This window comes from Poecilia formosa, unplaced genomic scaffold, assembly GCF_000485575.1.
Source record: "Poecilia formosa unplaced genomic scaffold, Poecilia_formosa-5.1.2 Scaffold354, whole genome shotgun sequence".
Taxonomy (NCBI): Eukaryota; Metazoa; Chordata; class Actinopteri; order Cyprinodontiformes; family Poeciliidae; genus Poecilia; species Poecilia formosa.
The window spans coordinates 161,746-184,149 of record NW_006800293.1 but is presented as its reverse complement, the minus strand read 5'-3'; the positions used below and the strand labels follow the sequence as shown (position 1 = coordinate 184,149).

The 22,404-nt window shown below is 41.7% G+C and overlaps 1 protein-coding gene across 9 annotated transcripts in view; it reads right to left on the bottom strand.

Annotated features, from left to right (window-relative positions):
- Window positions 1–18,850, bottom strand: part of LOC103153539 (transcriptional repressor p66 alpha-like) — a 26,721-nt gene extending 7,871 nt beyond the window's left edge. For 2 of the 9 annotated variants that reach the window (XM_016662026.1, XM_016662028.1), the window contains exons 1-6: window positions 6,988–7,502; window positions 3,308–3,437; window positions 2,547–2,675; window positions 1,916–1,993; window positions 1,697–1,816; window positions 1,206–1,379 (exon numbers count right to left, since the gene is read on the bottom strand). In XM_016662026.1, coding sequence (XP_016517512.1) covers window positions 1,206–1,379; window positions 1,697–1,816; window positions 1,916–1,993; window positions 2,547–2,675; window positions 3,308–3,437; window positions 6,988–7,499 — 1,143 coding nt within the window. In that variant the 5' untranslated portion in view covers window positions 7,500–7,502. Of the gene's footprint in view, window positions 1–1,205; window positions 1,404–1,696; window positions 1,817–1,915; window positions 1,994–2,546; window positions 2,676–3,307; window positions 3,438–6,987; window positions 7,503–9,255; window positions 9,319–18,249; window positions 18,527–18,660 lie in introns of those variants that run through there. The other 7 variants (XM_007574488.2, XM_007574489.2, XM_016662023.1 and 4 more) reach the window with 7 other exon arrangements.
- Between the last annotated feature and the right edge of the window lie 3,554 nt (window positions 18,851–22,404).

The following is a 22,404-nucleotide window of genomic DNA, read 5'->3' as shown; positions in this document are numbered from 1 at the left end:
CTGAGTCCAATTCAGATGGTTTTAGGTGTTTAAGGTTTTGAACAGGAGTTGCAGTCCGAACGGCTCCCTTACTCAAGCCATACGTTTAAAATCTAAGAACCGATGCTAACTTCCGCGCCTGGGATATAGTTAGCAAGGTCAAAACGGAGTCGGAGCGTTAGCTTCCTCTGGTTCACGTCCTGCAGGTTTACCTTTACTTTCTGCCCGTCAGTTCTCCGGAAAAAGTCAGTAATTGGTAGCTGAGTCATGTTTACAAATAGCGAAGCGTTAAGCGTTCAAAGCGCGATTATAATCTGACGAACAAACGTCTGTTTAAAAGATTAGCTAGCTCTCGTTCTTGCCTCTAATAGCAAGGTAACCATGGTAACGCGTTAACTGCTGTAACTCCCCACACGTTGATGTAAATCGATTTTATCAAGCAGGTGCAACCAGGTGTTACAGTGACGATTCTCTAACAGTGACTAGCTGACGGCAGCGGGTGCTGGTCATTTCGTCCCCTCGTCTTTTCGTACCTTGGTCGATCTGGCCTCTTCGAACCCGTTTTGTCTTACCTACGCTTCAACAAACAATGACTTAAATTTAATTTTAATAATCTCCTCAGTGTACTATTAATGTACCGTGGTGATTTAGAGCTACTTTGGTGTGTTTCGTGATTGGTATTTGGGCTAAATGGAGATAGGAAGCACAATCCGTGGAAACCGGGTCCTACTTCCTGCAGTTGAATTAGATTATGTGTTAGAACAATTATGATTATCTGTCACCAGATTTGCTGCACAAAACTACTCCAAGAATTAAACTTGATACAATTTTTAAATATGGGCACAAAATGGAAAAAGATGAGAACTTATGGCATGTCTTGATGAGGATGGGGATACAAACTGAGAGGAGGGGCAAACTGACCCACATATTTTAATCTACAAAGATGCCTTTTTAGAGGACTAAAACTTTCATAATCAAAAATAGATAACATTTTGTTTAATAGAACAAGTGAGGAAAAAAAACAGGTTCTCAACCAACGGCCTACTTAAAGACCGTAGGCCGTTGGTTGTGATTTATTGTAAAATGTAAAACAAGTACACTTTACAAGTAAGTAAAATAAAACCTGTTTTATTTTCCATTTCTAAAACATCTGCTTCAGTTTAAAGAAACTCATCTCGATCTTTTATTTCCTATATTACAAATCTGAGCCCCTGACAGATACGAACCAGCGCGTTTGCATTGTTGCCGACCCGGATCAGGCCCGACTGGACCATGCCTCTTTGTCCCTGGGCCGTGGTGGCTGAGTTCCTGGTGCCCAGCAGCAGAGGAGGGGGGCCCGATCCCGAACCTCCGGTTGCTGCCAGCTGCTGCTGCTGCTGCTGCTGGCGGAGAGCGTGGATCTGCTGTGGAGACACGGAGATGGGCTAACCAGGACAATGAGAGGGGGGGACACGGAGTCACGTCATGGACGAGGGAAGCGGAGGACAAGGGAGGGGACATAAAAAGCACCAAAGCAAAGAGAACATACACAAAGAGACAGAGGTGCAAAGAGAGATAAGTTCTAATTATTATAATTACTTTCCAATTGGTCACTTGTGACCCAATTGCGAGCAGTAAGACTGAATATTTAGACTGTATATGTCCAACAAACCTAACTGTGTAAAGACAGACAGATTAATACGGTACTAGTGAGATTATCGTTATTCTCGTGGCTTACCTGCGCCCCTCTAACCAGAGGCGGCATTATGATCTGGGAGCCGTGTTTGGACGACACTTGCTGTCCTCCTCTGACCAGAGGGGGTGGGATGACGGTCCCTGAACTTCGTCCTGTCAAAATCTGGTCAGAGATAAATAACACCGATGTTAGATGAACAATGACTGTCCTTTAAACGCCAATGACCAGCCTGGAAGCATGTGAGGAAAATAGAACATTAACCTGCTGAGAGCCTTTATTGCTTGTAATAGTTCCTCGAATTAGAGGAGGAGGAGCAGAGGAACCAGATAAACCTGAGGGCTGAAGAATTATAGAGAACATTAATTCACGAAAAAAAAACAACAACAACAAAAGCAGACAAAGAGTGCTCATCAAGTATGTGGCGCAGAAATCCAACACACAGTTTTTGTAACTGTTGAGCAACTCAAAACGGTTTTCTACATCAGATTTTTATTGCTTTTTGAGGAAGGAGTCATAAACATGGGCAGTGCCACACCTATGTTTTATTATTTCATAAATCAACTAAATACATGACCATGAAATATTTAGATGCTTCTCTGGTGACTCAATGTTTGGCTCCACACTGACCTGCAGAGGATGACTAATCTTGACTCTCCCCTCCAACTCCTCTGATCTTACAGTGGCACGTTTAACCCGACCTCGGCCTCGTTCAGGTTCACTACAAACGGACAATCTCACAGGAAGCCTTAGCTACCGCCTTTGTCATCCCCAACGCAAGTGGAGACACTATGAACCCGTGCTTCAGACGTCACCGGAAGAGCAGCTAAACCTCTATTCAGGTATAAGTGCGAGGTGAGAGGCACGGTGGCTGTTGGCGAAACGTATCGTTTACCTTTTGCAGAGTGTCCCTCTGAATTTGGCTCTGTCGAAGTTTCTTCAGCAGCACCAACTTGGCCTCCTCTAGTCTCAGCTCCTCTTTCAGCTGCTTGATGATCCGTTCTCTTTCCGCCGGGCTGCTCTTCTGCGCACAACAGTAAAGTCAGAAAGTCACTCATTTTGAATGCAAGATGAAACAAAAGACAGTGCGTAAATATGTTCTACTATGATCAATTGTTCACTGAAGGAGTGTTGCATTATTATTATTTTGAACAATAAGATGTTTAGTTCCTTATTTAGGAAAAGTCAGTGAATTATCTGTTTCTTTACACCATTTAATGTATTTCTACTATTGTATATAAAAAAAAGACTGAAGTGTTTGATAAAAAAAAACGTGCCATGTTTTACAATCCAATTAGTCTCCACAATAATGGCCTCAATTATTAAAATAATTTTAGGAATTGTTTTAATTCCTAAAATAAGCTAAAATCGTAGTAAAATGCCGTTTAAAAGCGTGAATACACATTTTTCTAATTTTGTTGTTATGGTTCCACAAACTTCAGTGTATTGTATTTGACTTTATGTGATTGGCCAACACAAAGTCATGCAGAAAAATAATACATGGTTTTCAACATTTTTTTTAATTTTACTAAAAATAATCTTGGATTCAGCTCCCTTTACTCTGCCACCCCCTCAATAAAATCCAAGAGTTTCAATAATACCTTTGCAAATTATTCTAAGTGTGCATCTTGTAAACATTGTGTGTTTTTGTCCAACCATGAGCAGGTCCGTGTCCAGCTCCTTGAAGTGGCTCAGTCCATTCATCGGCGGACTCGGGGAGTCGTTGTCGGACAAGATGATGACGTCGTCGTCTTCTGGGGACGGGGGACGCTTCTCCCTTTTTATACTGCGAGTCAAAGGAAGGACAGCGACGTTCAGCGTTGTGTTTCAGCAGCGTCTGAGTACAAACTCCAACTCGTTGAAATGTTTTTCCAAGAACGTCATGAAAAACTTCGAAGAGAAGCTTATAATCCTGCATGTATACGCCGAGAGGTCCCACTTTCATTTTTATTATTGAAAAAAAAAAAAGAAAAAAAAAAGGCTACAGGATTAATATAATTCAAATAGCGTCCCACCATTTTCCTTCAAGGAGGTCTGCTGTACTGCAGCAATTATACTTTATGACCACAGGTTTATCTGCTCCACTGTAATCTAACAAGTCTGATCATGTCTATGCTATTCCAACTAGAAGCAAATACACCTAAATGCCAAGGAGGGGCAACGTAGTCCCTTAAAGCTCCAGAAAACGTCTTAAAGTTACAATGAAATGGCTGTTTTAGAGAGAACCCATTTCCTTCTGAAATGGGACAGAAGCAGGGTTTAAAAAAAAAAACAACAAAAAAAAAAAACAGGCGTCTAAGGCATTTGGGAGTGACCCATACAGGGGCTAAATACGTCACACAAAGAATGCAAAGAAAACAAAAGCAAATGGAGATCCAGAAGAGAGTATGAATCTACCCATGGCGATCAGCCTTCGCTCTGCTAAGCCACACTGTTGCACATATTTTATTCAAACCCTCCGCTGTATCCTCTAATGCAAAGTAACAGGTTCCGCTGCAGGGTTCTAATCGCTTTTATCTGCTCAAAAACCAAACCAGTGTGGAAATGTTTCCAGAAAACAAGCAATGATTGCAGACATTAAACATTCCTACAATGCATAAACATTTTCTTGACAATATGAGGCCTGCCTCCACTGGCTGTCCTCCTTGTGTGTGTGTGTGTGTGTGTGTGTGTGTGTGTGTGTGTGCAATAATCTCTCCTCAGGGGCTTAGCGCCATCATCATCACTTCCTGTGGATTAATCACGACTCTTCCAAAGAAGTCACATGACCTCAAAGTCAGAGTCACGTGACACATTAACTCCCCCCCCTGTTCCTTCCACGGTGGAAACCATGGCAACAGCCGGCTGGAACCAGTTTGTGACACACGGCTTCATTTTGTGTGAGGGGAGTTTTTAGGGTTCAGGTGGAGAGTGGAGGGAAAATGGAGGTAGACTAAAAGATGCGCCCCCACGCTTAGCCTCCCATCAGAACAGAGTCAGAAGCAACGTAAGGGCTACTGAGGTGTCCCAATACAGCTTTAGAAGTTCACATAATTGAAGCCTCAAAAAGTGAGGTTTAAAGAAATATAAAGTAGGCACCAGAGTAGCTGGCAGTCTTCCAGGGAACAAAATAACTTTTGAAGCTGAAACGACTGATCATTCATGTGATCGGACACACGAGTTGAACCTCGGCGGCATCAGGATCTACGGCTGGGAGAAACCAGCGTTGAACGCATCGAAGCTTTGCCTCGGTAAATGTGTATTTCTATTACGGCTGTTGACATGAAATTCACACCACATGTTGGGAACAAGCCATATGACTTGCACAAAAGAAATCAACACAAAATAGTCCATAACCTACGAGTAAAGAAGCAACGCATAGGGCAGAAATATTAAAGGGATGAAGAAAAGCTGCAAAAAAAAAAAAGACAGAAAGCCAAGAGAATAGTCTGAATCTGTCAGGAATCCTGCTTCTCATCCATGCTGGTTAATATTAATTGGTTTTGTGCAAACTAATGGCCTATAAAAATGTTCCTCATTACTAAGGTATCTCACAAGCACCACGTAATGATGGGCAAAAGCAAACTGTTCTTATAAAACCTGCCTAACCCTGAAGTTGCGAAAAATAGTGATGCAACGGTTTTAAAAGGCATATTTCTGAGCTTTTGGAAATTCCAGTGAGCACCATTAGGGCAAAAATTCAAAAGTGAAAAGAATGTTATTTCATCATAAACGTGCTTCTCCCAAGATTGCCAACGGAAGAGTCAAACAATGTCCCAAGAGGCTCCAAGAGCCAATGACCTTCTGGGGTGACCTTCAGAAAGACCTGGAATTAGCAGTTTTTCCCCTGATAACATCATGGTGCAATGCCCACTATGAAAGCTCACTGCACAAGACTTCACTCCTGAAGAAAAGGCTAATTTAAAAGTCTGCTGTAGAACAATTGGACAACGGCATGAAACACTGAGAAATTATCATCCAATCACATGAAACTTTCTCTGTAATTTGGCAAAATTAAAATTCTCACTTTGCTCCTATTAAACTTCTGTTAAACCAACATAGAGAAAGAATTGACACATTTTAGTTGAATCCTCTTTTACCTGTGAGTTGGTTCAATCCAACTCACCCTTTGCTCTACAGTCTAAAGATGAAGTAAAAAGCCTGTTCATCTTGATGCGATCTGTCCAGTGATGCAGCCCCGTGGAGGAACGGTAAAGGAATCTGGATCTCGGTTAGCTTTATGAGGGTTATAACAGCACTGAAAACCTGGCACAGCTTGCACTGTTCAGGTGGAGGCTGCTCAGACCTACCAGTCTGCAGCATCGCCATGTGAACACACACACACAGCCGTCTTGCATTCTCCGACTCCAAGCACCCCGGCATTTGTAGAAACAGATTCCGATTGACTATTTTCTGACTAAACCTAGCTGTGCTCTCTTTAAATAGTTTAAAGCATGCCAGAGATCAAACTCAGCATCTCCCACACATTAGTAGAGTTCAGTTACGCTGTGCGACTGAAGCATCTTTTGTGTCAAAGTGGATATCCAAAGAGCACGTATCCACACATAAAAAAAAAAAGAATAACTTCTTTTTTTGTGATTTTCTTTTCAACCCACAAACCACCAGATCAACAGTGAAGTTAGAAGGCCACTGGGGGACCATCGTGGTGTTTCAGCATATTGTGTTTTCACATTCATGTAGCTGAAGGAGGGATGTTTTTGATAGGAATCTGGAGAAAAACATGGATTTTTCAGAAAAAAAATGTCCTAAACATACAACCAAAGGAACTCATTTGGTTTTCGAAAAAAAAAAAAAAAAATTAAGTATATGAAGATGAAAAAAATGCCCCAGTCACTCACCTGACCCGAGTCCAATTGAAAATCTATGGAAAGATCTAAAGATCAGAGGGTATGGATGGGACTGTTTGTTTGGAAGGATGGGTCGAAAACACACAATTCATGTGACTAGTTTCTCCATTTAGGAGACATCTTGAAGTTGGCACTACCAGAAAAAGGATTCTCCTAATTATTGAAAAAGAAAAAACATCAGTTTATGTGCTAAAGGCTTGTTCTCTCTACCACTGCCCTTTATTATACATTTTTCTGTGAGGTTTACTTGTTTTGCTACAGACATCTGGTGTGAATAGCAGCAATAGAAATAGATTCACCATGAAAAAATAGAAAATTACCATATTTGGAAGTGCATGAACTGCATAGGTCTTAAACGAAACACTGCAAAACTGTCAAAGTTTTCCTTCAGGTTTGAAATGCCTTCTACTGTTTGGTTGTAATGAAATAATCTAAAATGGTCGATAATTAAGAACTTTGAGAGCGTCATTGCTTTATTTTGTGTCTCACCCTTTGGTGGTGCTCATGTCCACAGGCTGCTCTGTCTGCACTTCCACTTTAATGGTTGCCTTCACCTCGCCTGCAGCAAGTATCCCACCTGCGGCCTTCGGCTCGGTTGGCCGGAGCCGGCTCTTTTGGTCTGTAGTCGGCTCCGTCCTCGCTCTGTCATTGCAGTGAATTCGATTGTCTGAGCCGGACTCAGCCGTCTGGTGTCTCTGTGTCCGATCCCGATCATCCTTCACTGACTGGGAAGTCGGGGGTAACACTAATGGCAACGGCACGCGGCTCTGCTCCGGCTCCGTTTCGGGATCTGATCCGGGTCTAGTCCGGCTCGCAGCGTCCTGTGCCAGTAAAAGGTCAGGCTTGGGTTTAGTTTGTGCCTCGGACGCAGGCTCAGAAGGGTCCAGTTTGGGTTTTTTGCTTTCATTGTCGACATTGGAGAGGTCCACAGACTGTGGGACAGCCTCCCTCTCCAGCGCCCTCTTCTGGCTGCGAGTCTGGCGGACAGCCTCCTCAGACATCCCCTGCGCAGAAGAAAAAAAATTAACTGAGCTGCTCCACTTTCACACAAACCAAGGTTATATAATAACTTGGAGTTATATAATAATTAAAACTTAGAATATTAATTTGAGCTCAACTTAAAAGTAATGGCAAACATTTAAATCGCATCAGGTTTATAGAAAAGGTTGATTTTACGCAATTAATCTGTGAAAAATCACCTTACATCAGTTTGACAGTTCCAGTAAGAACAGGCAAAACATAATTACACACAGGATAACTCAGAGTAAATATGGAATAATAATTTGTGAATATTTTTACACTTCAATTCAATACTTTCTGATTTTTTCTTCTTTTCATGTCCATCTATTTCTCTTTACTGCTTTACATATGGCTAATATAAAGGTATTTTCTACCCCAGAAGACAAAAGTTGGAGCCTTCAGCTTTTGTTTCTTATGGACATGCTGGATTGGAAATATTGGCAAGCTTTTGGAAAGAGCTGACATTTGGGTTTACAAAAATACACATAGCGCCAACAGAGCTGATCACTAATAAGATGCTAAATAACTTAGCAACATAATCTCATTTTGACACACATTCATGGTGTGGATAATGTTTTTAAGGTAATTATTATAATGGGTTGATGGCAAGAAAAGAATATCTTGAATGTGAGTCAAGTGTGAATTTTTAGAACCCTCATGATTTAACCTTAAGACCTACATAAAATGTGAAATATAAAGTAACCAAATAAAACAATATAAATAATAACTATATACTAATCTAGATACAGAAGGAGGCCTGAGGAAATTAAGTGAAGAGCAGAATTTCTTAAGGGTGAGCCAAAAGTACGACAGCCAGTGCAATTACCCAGAAACAACAACACCAACAAAAAAATCACTTTAAGATATTAAAATTCAAAAAAGAAAGTTTTTGGATTAAGTAATTAATGAACAAAAACAAATTTAGGATGCAACTAAATGCAATTTGTGGCCAAAAATCTAAAATGTGAGCAACTCTCTGATTAATGTCTTCTGGTCAATAGAAGAACATAAAAAAAAATCTGCAAATCAGACCTAAAAGAAAACCCAATATCAGCACAATCCATGTATTTGTACTAAATGCATTAATATAACAATTTCAGTTCACAATAGTGAAATCTAATCTGTCACCTCCTCCTCTTTAACTGTCATTGTGAAACCACAGACGTCCATTACTGAGGGATTACCTCCCACAATATGATTCCCTCTTTCTCCCGGCTCTGTTTCGAATGCACACCTACCATTAAGCAACTGCTGGAGACAAATCTGACCTTGAATCTGCAGCAGGGCACAGAGCCACACTGACATGGCCCCAAGACAAAGCAAGTTGGATTAGCAGCCCGGTCACATGACTGTGATGTTGACTCCAGCGTAATTCCAAAACATCTAATTATCCAAATTTCAGACTGAACCAAAAACCAAAGTAAGAAAATCTGATGCAAACATGGTACTATTTAGCAAGTGTTCAACGCTACGTGCAGAAAAAAAGAAGAAAAAAGAAGAAAGAAAGAAACAAGACATCTGAGGATCATTAAAGTGCAGCAAGTTTTTTTTTTATTCCGTTCTCCTAAAATGACTTGGAACAAACACCCTGGGAGTGAGACATCAGACAGCTAACATGACAATATTACCATCACATCGACTAAACTAAATGATGGACTACTTAAGCACAATTTCAGTAAAAAAAAAAAAATACTCCTAATTTAAAAGTTTTTTTTTTGTAGCTTGTGCATCTCAGACCTTTTTCTCTGGGTCAGATGATCAACAGATCCATTACAAGGAGCTGTCCCCCGTACTGCAGATTCTACCCCATCGGATGCTAAAACGCCACCAGGAGTTGAACCAAAGACAAAAGGCAGCTCTCTCTCTCTCTGTCACACAGACGAGCATTACAGAGCACCCTCGCAGCAGTGCTCCAGTACATGGCACGCAGTGTCACACATTGACCCCGACACAGACTGCTCTGAATCCCTCCTGTCATGTCGGAAATAAGAGAGAAGCAGGCAGACGGCGGACCACATCAGTCAATACATGATGCCTGCTACTCTGGTCGTAACGATGCCTTCCATCACCGTGTTCCCAGCTCAAATCTGGCTTTCCCCCACAGTAAGCTGAAGACCACTTACACTTTTTTTCATGCAACAACCATATTAAATTTTAGACCCACTTATCACAAAACAGAGCATAGTTGTGAAAATGAACATTTAGAAACAAGAAAGAAAAAAAAAATCTGAAAAGTGTGGAGTCCACCTTTTTCCATTGCCCCAACCAAGTCAGTACTCATGCACTTTTTGCAGAAGTTAAACATTTAAAACTTTTTGTCTTTTGACCAAAGCACATTTTTGTCCCCTACATGGCTCTATAATAGTAATAATAAACTTTATCTAAAAAAAGGGACACTGTACAGCTTCAACATAAATGCCAACATGTGAAGCGATGCAAGAGATTATAGGATAAGCTAATTTACATCTGCAGTCTCTTTAAACAGGACTTCTAACGTCTACCTTTCCACAATGCCTTTCTTTATTGGTGCCACTCTCCCAATAAAGGCAGATTTATGGAGTGCCCTGCTCCCACGCACTCGGGCGTACTTCACTCCGCGTAGGTTTGCGCCTGCTCAAGGCGGACTCGAAGCAAAATATCCACCAAATCTATCGGTGCTTTGTGGGAAACAACTGTGTTGTATGTCACACCAAGCAGATGAGGTTAAAAGTCATTGTGACCAGTCACAAGAACCTGCATCGGACAGACTGGCACTCTCAGTGCTACACTGGCAGGCCAGTGTAGCTGATCTGATGGTGAAGAAATGGGATAGGCACTCAACTAGCCCAAACTTGCTAGTATTGGCTTTGGATTGTGGGAAATGAATGAATTTGTCATGAAAACTGTGGGCAATTGGAAGAACTGACTATGAAATCTCAATCGTCCACAGACAGTGCGCGTCATGTCGATGTCGTCACTATCGCGAACCGTGTGCAACAAACGTTTTACACTTTTCAACTTTGTGTTGCGTCGCTAACCCGTGTGCGCACGTCTACATCAACATTTCGCATGTACAAATTCCACTGGTCGCTTAGCTGAAGGAAGGCAACAGACAATGAATGGGGAAGGAGCGACTTCGCTCCTTGTATGATGAGAAACGTACTCCGAGGAAACAAGGGGAGGAATAACTCAATTCACTCTTTGTCTTTGGTAGAAAGAGAGAGACGAAAACAAGCAAGCATGCAACTGGAAATTATCGCCCTCATTTTAATGTATCATGCGATTAATAGATTTATTGCTCATCATGACAGGCCTAAGCAGCGTAATTCAGAAGAAGCATGTCTTAAAAGACAGTTTTTCCATTGGTAAACTTGCAAGTCATTATAACAACCATTTCACTTGGACATTAAGGTTTGGATCGCTTTGATACACACGCAAGTGGCCAGATGAAGACAAAAAAAAAAACCTTATAAAGTATCACGTCAATGGTGCATCCGGATAAATGTAGTCAGAAACTGGGTTTGAACCTCTGACTCATTCCTTTCTTCTTCCCTCATATTTTCCTTGTATAGTTTGTTGACACTTCATGAATGCATTCCAACAAGATGTTTAAAAGTGCCAACACATATTTTCCTACAATGTACCTACAAATAAGTCAAACCTTACAGCATAACCAGAAAATCAAAACATAAACTGAATCCACTGATACTGGGTGAACGGACAATAAATCTGTCATCAGTGGTAATACAGGTATTCAGGAAAAATGTAATCAAATTGAGCCGGAGTTTCTTATATGCAGACTACATTTGAGTACTCGTAATAACAATAATCAGAGTTTGAACTGAATTTAAATATCATGAAACTTTAAAACGTACTTTACTTTGAAAAAACCAACACCGCCGGCTATTTGTCTGTCTGACCGTGAAGCTGGATATTGTGCGCTGCGTTGCTCGTGGGTGTGAAGGCATTGTGTCACCCCCCTGGACAACCCACCACCACAGTTTATTTTTTAATCCTAGCGAAAACTCTATCTGGCCAGAGAACGCCTTGAGAATCCCCCCAAATGAGCTGGAGGACGTGTCTGTGGAGAGGGACGTCCGGGGTTCCCTCCTGAACCTGCTGCCACTGCGACCCGATCAAACAAATACACGAGTTTGACTTTCTGAAATACATTTTATCATGATATTTCGATTTTTAAAAATCAACTTGAACCAAATAATAAATACTCATGTCTAATGCAGAACCACTATGCGATTCTTCATTTGCAGATACCTTGGATCGACTTTAGCTATTAACAGATGTGTAAAAGGTAAACACGTGTTGTCCAGCATCACATGACGCAATAAGAAAGGGTCCGCTCAAAGGTCACTAGATGTCGAACAGGACCAGCAGGTGAGACTCAAACACATCTCAGCAGTCACTGATGATGATCCCAAGATGCAAAAAGCTGCACAGTTATGATTCAAATCACATAAAAAGGACCCAGCCCTTCATATCTGTCGAGGCATGCCTGGAGTGATTCTACAGGAAACTATTGTTTCTTCTGAGAGTGGGGTAACAAATGAGTACAACCAACCCCGACAACCTGGCTTCCCAGACCTTCTGCCCCCTCCCCTTTCTCCGCTCCAAGTTGTTACAGTGGTGAGCATCCAGTCCAGTTGGCGTATTCAAAGCATACCTATACAGGACATACACACTGTGCCACAGCCCAGTGTGCAAAGCAACCATCTGATAACCTAGAGCTGATGAAGTTTTTTTTAATACTCTGACATCACTGAGACACACATGACATGACCCTTCCCAGGATTCAGTGGGACACACAAAGCACTTTTCCTGGGAACCGGTTTAAACCGGTTGTCTAGTGTGTGTGTGTGTGTGTGTGTATGAGTGTGTATGACGGAGAGAGGCTGAGGCTTTTGTTAACCCTTCAGTTGCTGGAGTGAGAGTGGAGCTTCTACACAGAGTCTTTATAAAGTGTGTGTGTGCGCTAATTTGCTGCTATGATTCTGATATATTAAGAGGTTTGGGGTAGATGGGGGGGGGTCTGTGGCAGGGGGGATGACGTTGCTAGAAGAAGTTTGGACACAGGACATGCCAGTACAACCGCCTCAACCTTACACGGACACCAGACCTATCTTTGTAATGGGGGACGTGAATGGCTGACAGGTCTCACATTTCATCTCCGTGGCAGTTTACACATAATTCCTTGAACCTCACACGCATGCACGCGCGCGTCCACACACTCACACACACACGCAGACCCCAACCAGCCCAAGAAACTGACCTCACAGGCGCCCTAAAAAGAAAAAAAAAAGCCCCTAGAAGCCACTCCCAACAAAATATAACTTCACCATGTAGCCAGAGTTCAGATCAAACGGCCTTTGTCAACAAATGTACCAAGAACCCCAACAAAATAGTCCATTTCACGATTATGCAGTCTATGAAATCAGGAAGTGCAATTCTCAAAGTGTTGCAGCACAGTTATCTGTCCTGACTAGCATACATTACCCTGACAATTATTCAAACAAGATGAAAATACTCAAACAGCTTTCAGGAACAATGAAACGCTAACGAGGACACATATTATTCAGATTATTAACATCCATTTGAGGCAAATTTCTCGATAGGGGATAAAGAAACACCTTGTGAACTCCGTTTCTCTCCCAAGCAGAACACACAGCTTTTACAACGCATAGATAAGTAAGATGCATGCAACACCTGGATTAAAAATTGCTGAAAAGGTTTTACCATGCGTCCAAAAATAACTTTTCTCTGCAAGAACATATTTTAGCGCAGAACACTCAGACGTGTGCTGCTAACCTGTTTAGAATGAGAAACGCACAAAATATTGTGATTCAAAATATTGAATCACAAATGCCATGGAAATAATCAATATCGGCAATAACGCAATCGGAAAGGGCTAGAAATGCACCAAAGAATTATCATGGACTGTAGTTGTACAATTTTCAGTTTGGTCCGTCTAGGATGGAAACTTCAAAAGTTGATCCTGATAGAAATACTTTTTATTCAAGTTTGGCAAAACTTGAATTGGTGAGGTGTTTAAAGGTCAAAGGATGTTTATAATATGTAGCCAGCTATTTGAAAGGTAACCATTTTACACAACATATTGAGTTCATTCAATATGATAAAGATAATCATTTGCTACCAGACATCCAATAAGAATGTAGCTGTCTATATATTTTCAGCTTCATAAAGTTAAAAGTCTCCAAACCTACAAGAAAAACTTTGACAAGGTAAAACCTCTTTGCCACTTTGCTAACCTCCTTCTTGGGAGGATAAAGAGACACATGAATGGTAGCTTCAAACAAACATGTGGACAACATCTGCATAGCTGCTGTTGCAGTTTCTGCAAATCGTAGTCATCACAGTTATCGTCAAGAATAGAAGCACACCGCCATTCTCCAGTTTTCCCCCCATGTCTGGCTTGCCGACTTTGGTTTTTTTAACACCCCAAATTTTTTAAAATAAAAGCAAACTGAAAATTCTGCGCTTTAAGTGTTGCGACCTGTTGAGTAAACTAACCCAGTTTGCACACAGAGGCCAGTGTCACCCATCCAGCACAAAGCAGGGCTTGTTTAGATGAAAGTTGGGCTGCAGTTTCTCTTACTGCAACTGGACAGAGGTAGTTTTAATGTGCAACGACAATTAGCATGCGAGTTATTAATATGGACGCTAAGTAGAGATAATGCTCTGAGCTGATCTGTTCCGGTTTTCAGGACAGAATTATGCAAAAAACATTTCAACAAATTGTGAGATTAATGACAGAAATATTTATAGCTTGGATCAGGCAGTGATATTACCGACTGTGTCACTCTGTGTGATGTAAACTGCACCGTGGGCGGTGTGTAAATCATACAACGTGGTCAGGTAGCATCCGAAAATTACCAGTCATTCACCAAATAGGTCAAGTAACAGCCACTTAGCGACTGGTCAGTCTATGTAATTAACCAAAAAGCATGGCCCAGTGCCAGGTATCAAAGTATACCAAGCTTTCTTTTTATTTCTAAGGATCGCTTCAGTCTTCCAATAGCACCACTGCTGATGTTTTAAAGTCCCGGTGTTTGGAGTACGGGCGCACCGATTGCTGTTTTGTGGCGGATCACCAATTTTTTAAAAGCCTGCCCATGCTGATTTTTTTTTTTTTTTTTTTTTAAATATAGCAATATTTCACTAAGCTGGCAACATCAGGTTGACTATTGTTAACTGAGCACATGCCGACGTGACCTGCTGGATAATCTGTCGGTCAGTCCTAGCTCAAAATAGGACACCGAGTGATTTTCAGACCTTTGAAGAGGCCATTAGGATAAGATAGCTTATTAAATATAAGGATATTAATTGTAGTTAAAGAGTAGCTCAGTCAAACTCATTAAACAAGTTTTAACTGAAGGTTACTACTAAATCTGTGACTTTTTATTCAATATCTTTGCTGTGAAGCAAAATATTCACATGAAACAAATATTAAAACTGTAATCAATAAGTCATGTTATTTGACCAGGAGCTGTATTGATTATCCCTTCCTAAATAAATAAAAACAGTTACACTAAAGTAATCAAGATATTTCTCCTAATATCCTCAACACTAGCCTTTTTGAAAGACTTTATAAAATACACTTTTCTGCAGTGTCATTGCTAACTAATGCTCGTGATTAAAAACGATATATATATTTTTTTAACGTTAGTTCCTTTTAATGCAACGGCAGTGAAGGAAACTGCATGGTGGTTGCTTTGCTCTACAGTCACTTCATTGAAAAGGCTGAGTGCAGAGATACACAAAAGAGACAAAAAGATTGCAGTTCTGCTGCAGCCCTCGCTTCTATGTGTATTCATTGCGCAAGGTACAGTAGCATCATAAACACAGGGCTTACTCTGTGGAAAACATCAGCTCCGCCACGTCCCTCCTCATTACACCAGTGATGCGGAACATTATCATATTTAGATACATTTTAGAAATCATACTGCAACCTACGCCGCGGGTCGATGCGTAACGCGTTATTCGTCCCCACTTTTGGGTGATGGTGGGTTTAACCCATCGTCTCTCTAATATCTGCTGTGTAATGAAGTTGCAGTTTTCACCAGCAGATTTCAACATTCCAACATGCACAACCTTTCACCTGGCCGCTATCGTGGCACATTTCCTCCCATTTCTTGCTTGGAGGTGAGCGTTTATACTGTCGCTCTCAGATCCTCAGTCGAACCCACAGTATGTGCACAGCATGTTATTTACAGACGGACCTCTAGTCTGTGAAAACCAAAGACTGGATCACACAAAGATTTCAAAAAGAGAGCAAGTATGCAGCCACACCACCTCGTCAAACTGCAGTGCCTGCAAAAAAAAAAAAAAAAAAAAATTCCTTTCCGAGAACCTTTTTGACCCGGCTCTGTCTATACAATGAATTATATTGAACATACTTTCCATAGCTGACCGTAGAGCCAACCTGTGACCCCCGAGCAGTGCTGTGCAGCAACTTAAAATATGGCCAGCAGATGACCCTTTACGAAAGCATGGATGATTACACAACAGCGCTGGACCTGAATCATGTGTGATCGCTGGAATGGTGGTGCTTTCTGGGAAGGTCAGAACTTATGAGCAGTTTATGACTCACATTTTTAATGTCCATACGACGACAAAACCAGCACTCCTGGGTGGACAGTACTTCCACGGCACCAAATTTCCACTTAGCCGCTGTAGTCCAATGCAGCAGAACCAGGGTCAAAGCAAGGCCTTTTCTAACAGCTGGCATATTGTTAACATGTAAACAAAACTTTACACGGCCTTTGTTCAGATAAACAACTGATGGTTTATTCTGGATCCTGACGGGAAAAAAAGGCTGATTGTGTTTTGGAGCAATCCGGTTGTAGTACTAAGTATCCAATAATGACTGATAAAAAAGACTAAACACTGTCTGACTGATTACTCAGCAGAACTGATAGCTAGGTTTTATAATTCTTCCCACAAGAGAGTTAGAAACAGGATGGAAAGTTTTGAGCTGTTGCTTTAAAAAAAATGGAACCAAAACTATTCAATTGTAAAATTTCAAAGCTACGTCATTCATGATTTAAACTGAATAGTGGCACGCCTGCAATTCTACCAAATAATGGTTGTCCACAACACCAATGGTAACTTTGGAGAAGCTGCAGAGATCTACAGCTCAGGTGAAAGAATCAGCTAACATAAAAACTAATGGAAGAAAAGCCATAGTTTAAAGAAAGCAATAAGACGCCCTATTTACAACGTACCATGGTCGTAGACGTAGCTGTCTGAGCTACGTGCAGAATGTTACATGTGGATAAAATCAACACTCCATACGACAACAAATGCACAACATCCACATTGAAACATGGCGGCGGTAACACCATGCTCTCAGAGGGATTTTTTTGCAGCAGGAATAGACATGGAAAGATGATGAGAAGATGGATGTCAATAAACGCAAGGCAGACCTACAACTACTTTTGAATCTGTGGCAGGACTTAGAAATGGCTATTTAGAGATGTTCTCTATTAAATCAGGTTGAGCTTGAAGTACTTTGCGAGGATGAATGGGGAAAATGGTTTCAGTTTATAGATGTGCAAAGATGGTGGCAATACACCCACAAGACCCACAGCTATAACAGAAGAGAACGGTGAGTCCACATAGTGTTAACTCACTACATCAATACACTTTCCAGATTCTCCCTAAACCACATTTAAGCAGTCCTTTGTGTTTGTCTCTTACGTTAAATCCAAATGAAATACAATAAAAATGGCAAAATACTACCACAAACAGCTGTAACATGATATAACTTTGTAAATTAAGGATATTATTTAGGTTTTTACCATGAATGCAAATAAAAAAAGTTGTTATAACTTCATATAAAAGCAGCAGACACCAGAGTCTTCATGGCGTGTTGCTGGATGCTGAACGTGGTTCCCGCCGGCTTCAGTCATATTCAATCATCAATTATTAAATGTTATAAATCCACCTTAGCGCGTCATCATGAGCTAGGGATGAACATCTTTACATAAACCGGTCCGATGGCAAAGAAAACCCTGAGATACAGCTTTGTCCTGAAGCGCTGGAAACTCGTGTGGAGAAATGCGCGCGCGTGTGTGTGTGTGTGTGTGTGTGTGTGTGTGTGTGGCTGTCTGGCTGAGAGGAAGAAGCAGAGTGGGAGTGTGTGCGTCGTGTGTCACTGAGCGAGTGTGAGTGTGTGTGTGTTCAGCTTTAAGAGGAGGAAGACTACGGTTGTCACAGAGAGAAGTAGGAAGATTAGCTATCAGATAGCAGAACCAACGGTGGTGCCACGGGGCTTAAAAGCGGGCAGCCGCGTCCACCATTACCGTTTCAGCAGCCTCCACACCGTCCAACACCACAGTCAGCCCTTTAAAAACTAAACCCAGCCCACAGTACATGTGCAACTAGCCGGCTTTTTATTACTGACACCGCCTCGGAGGAGGTGTTATTAGTTAGCGAGCTAACGTTAGCTAGGTCGCACAAACAAAAACACGAAGACCCTTTAGCTTCGGATAAAACACGGTCAATGTCCGAGCAGCATCAGCTGACAGACACTTTGACTCCAACTAGTAAAAGTCCTTCATCCCAGCTTCTGTTCGACACTGTGACCCGAACCACCAGAACCGAGCCCGAATCGCTGACCTGGCTGCACCCCGATGCGGGACAGCTCGAAAGGAGGCACAAACTTTCACCGTAAAGCCCTGAAAGTGGGATTGCTCGACTCTAGCTGGGACTGTTTACCTGTTTGCCTCCTCCCGAGGTAAAATCTTCCACTCGGAACTCATAAATTTCACCCACCGGGCCCACGGAGTGAGCTTGCCGCCGACGAGCCGCCGGCAGTGTAACGTTGTAATCCTCACCTCATCTAGCGACTTCTAACGCACGGAACCAACTCCGGCTGTCACATTTACACACCGGCGAGCCTGAGGAAGGTTAAAATAAAGCTAAATTTCGGCTGAGCGAGCCCCCCCTCTCTCTCCCCAGCGCTCAACCTTTGGCTCTGCGGAGAAGTGTTACTTTTCAACAGCCCATCAGCTTCTTTATCGTCACAGATAGGTGGAGGAAAACCTGGCTCCTCTCGTCGAGTCCGAATAAAAGGCTCCCCTCGATCCACTCACTAAAAAAACTTAAGCTCCGCATAAGTCAACTTACTTTGAAGCTTTGTCGCCCGTTCTTCGCCGATGGTCGAAGAGGGAATGTTTAATCTGCAGTTAACCTCGATAAATCGTTGTTTTTTTGAAATCCAGGGGATATCCTCTTTTTTTCGGCCCTCCCCGCTGCCGCGTCTGTTGCCAAATAATGCGCCTCAACACACATGGAGCCGCTGCGTCCTCTTAGTGGGCATGCGCACCTCGGCATACCAGGGCGACCGGAGAACATCATGTAAGCCGGTGGCCACCAAGGGCCAAAGCGGGGCCAAGGTGTCAGGGTCTTTGGAGTGACCCGTAGCAGGACCAGCGAATAAAAAGCACATGCTCACACTCAGACACACAGGATGTCACAGTGAGGAGAATAAGCATTTGAGTAGAACTAAAGATTTCCCCCCCAAATACTTATTTTCTCATCATAAAATTGCAACCGCAAGTCAAGATGTGGAACTTAAGCTCTACTGGGAGAGCACTACATTTTAGTGGCAGAGGCCCCATTGGGGTGTCACCTGAAATAACCTACTGGTTCAAACTTAAAGATGCTTCAGAAAGCTTTAGAAGAAAAAGAGGTCAACTTCACAGGTTCTCTCCCATACTTTAGTGTAAGTTGTTGGAGAAAGTTCTGTTAGCCACCAAGACAATCACCAATTAAGCCAAAACATGTATCTAAGATAAGACATGCCACAAATCCATCGTAGAATTGCATGAAAGTCTGCAAATTTTAAGTTCGGTGGAGCAATTCTGCATTGATTTGGCCTTTTGTTTTTGATCAATGTCCTGATTAAAGACTCAGTGACAACCTACTATCACTTTCTTTCTTTTAACAGGCTATCTGTTTTTTATTTGAAATTTCCTCATACCAACATCTTGGTACTAACATTCCCACAGCTTTTTAAAGAGAAGCACACCCTCAGCATCACGGATCCTCCACCGAACCCAATAGCTGGTTCGAGGTCCTTTTCCACATTATTCATCCTCACTGTAAGGTCCAACCAAACAGGTAATATAATTCCTTATTCTTAAATTGCCTCTTGTCCTTCATTGATCACCAATAAAACAGAGTTTGTAAGAAGGGGAAAAAATAAATCTACTAAACTGCCAGAATGTTTTTATTCCAACAGATCCCTGAAAGAGTTATATCCACTCAACTTTTGATGAATTTAATATACAGATATCATAAAACCTAACTGTCGAGTGGAAGCAGTTCCACTTACTCTTTATTTATGTGGTGATATTGGGCTCATACAGGACAAAAGCAAGAAAATTTAATCTAAGAGATTCACTGTGTGGTATTGATGCACCAATAAAGCTTTGACTATGCCGTAATCAGGCATAACATTTTGACCAGCAAGGGCACTCTGACATGTCTGCATATGTAACAATGTGTAATGTGCTTTGTGTTCTGACGTCTGTCAGAACCAATCTCAACTTATCCAGGTATTTGAAATACAGATCGTCTGTTGGATCAGACCACACAGCCAGCCTTCACTTCCCTACATGCATCAGGGGGCCATGGCTGCCCATGACCCTGTCAGAGGTCACCGCCATTCCTTCCTTAGATCCTCCCTTACTAGATAGTGGGAGCTCTAGTTTTGGGAATACTCTGACCAAATACAATAGCTGACACAATGTGGTTCTTGTCAACCTCACTCAAATCCTTATGCTTTCCCATTTTTCTTCTTTCTAATCCACCTTGAAGACAAAATGTTAATTTGCGGACTAATATATCCCACATGAAGAGATCATTAGTGATATTTGCTTCACCTGCTGGGGATGGTGAGTAGGTGATGTCTGATTGGTGGAGACTTTAAAACACCTGGAAGACAGAGGCGTAGGAGTAGTCAATGCAAATCCTTCCGCTGTAACCAAAGCCACAACGTAAAGTTCTGTAAGGAACACAAGTTGCATTCCTGTGGAAACATATTACATTTGTGTTTCCCCCTTCTCAAAAGGTTTATGAACTCTAACGTCCTGTTATCCACTGAAGTCATGGGTTCACCATAACAACCCAATTTCTCCCGGTGACCTCAGATTAAGATCTAAATCACATTACACGAGAAACCATTCAGTTTTCTCCTCATTCAAAACCACTGTTTGGAGAAACTGTTACCTAACTACAAATAAGGGTCAATGAACTACGATCATGCCTCACTTTTGAGTTGTCATCAGAAGAGTTTTGCTTTCATAAAGGTACATCCTGGTCCAAACGTGCAAGTCCAGAGTGTTTTGTAGCAGCGTTAGTCCATTAACAACATGGTCGTCTCTGCAAAGACTCCAGTTGGCATCCGCTCTCCTGATGAGAACTCTGTCCGCTTTATAACATCCCTCTCTGAACCAAACTAATCCTCACTTATCCACAAGCAGGCATGGAAAGACGCACCTATGGTATATGAAACGCTGCGATCTAAGTAAAAGCCTAAAGTGGGGAAGGTATTCTCCAGCCCTGCAGCGTGGGGGGCATCAAGTGCTTTGTCAGCCTCACCCCTTCATTCTTTAAATGACAAAAAATAGCTCTTGCTAGATGTTGCTGTGTCATCAGGTCTGATTGTTTGTGTCCTCTCATCCAAACACTCCAGTCTCCTGAGGCTGGACCGTATGTAGAAAAGCAATCAATGCTGCAGCAAAGGTCTTCTTTTTACTGTAACCGTAACATTGTAGGTTAGAAAATACTCCGAGCTAGTACATTTGTTCATGTGGATCCAGAGACACAGAAAACGTACCGGCCAGTATGAGCTCCACAAAAGATAAAAAATAAAAATGCCTGGTAACACTAATTATAAGATAAGGTAAGTCTTTTTAGATTATGCTTTTTTATATGTTTCTTTTAGAGATTTTGACAGCTTTTTAAGACTCAGGGAGAATGAATTGTGTCTGTTTGGTGAGGTTTGGAGTAAACTCAGGGACTCAGCATGGGGCTACCCTCAGATGTAGTGACAAACTGGATAAGCGACTAGTTTACCTTCAGCCGTTGATCCATAAATGATTAGACAATGCTGTGAAACCCGTTCTCTGAGGGGTGAGAATGTCTGTGAAACACGTTCTTTGGATCAGTTTCACATGGTGTTGTTTCATTGACTGGTTTCAGTGCAGATTCAAGTGATCAGAATTCTAAGGACTTATTGTGCAATAAGTCAATATTTACCCACCAGTATGGTTTTGTTCAGAGCACGGAACAAATAAAATCCACATACTATCTAATGAAAGATAAGGATTTTTGGTGTCTGGTTCATGTTCTTATAGGTGCAACTCTTACATAACAAGGTGATTTGTTGTTTAAATGAAAAAAGAGCAATAGCTGACAACAATTAGCAGCTTACAATAAAGTTTATTCCATGTGCTGGGTGATAATTCCTTTAAACATTTAGAAACGGTTACAGGCAGAGGTGTATATTTAAACAACCCTGAAAAACAAAGTTTGCGTATTCAGTAGGCATAAGTCTTTAATTATTTTTAACAAAATCTCAAGTGACATACTCCTCTAGTGGTTAGAGGAGCAACATTTGTTCCTCTGACCACTGAAAAACCTATAGCTGAAGTCCAGTTATCCAGTCTGTTCTGTCTTGGCACACGTCTGCATTGCCTGTCAAAAGTGTGTTTGTGGCAAGAAATGATGCGTGTGTGTGTGTGTGTGTGTGTGTGTGTGTGTGTGTGTGTGTGGCATTGTGTTTGTGTCACTAATTCCCTAGCCAGCTGGTCACACATTTGTCTTTTTTACATCACATCTTCTTGTCACGAAGCCAGAATGAAC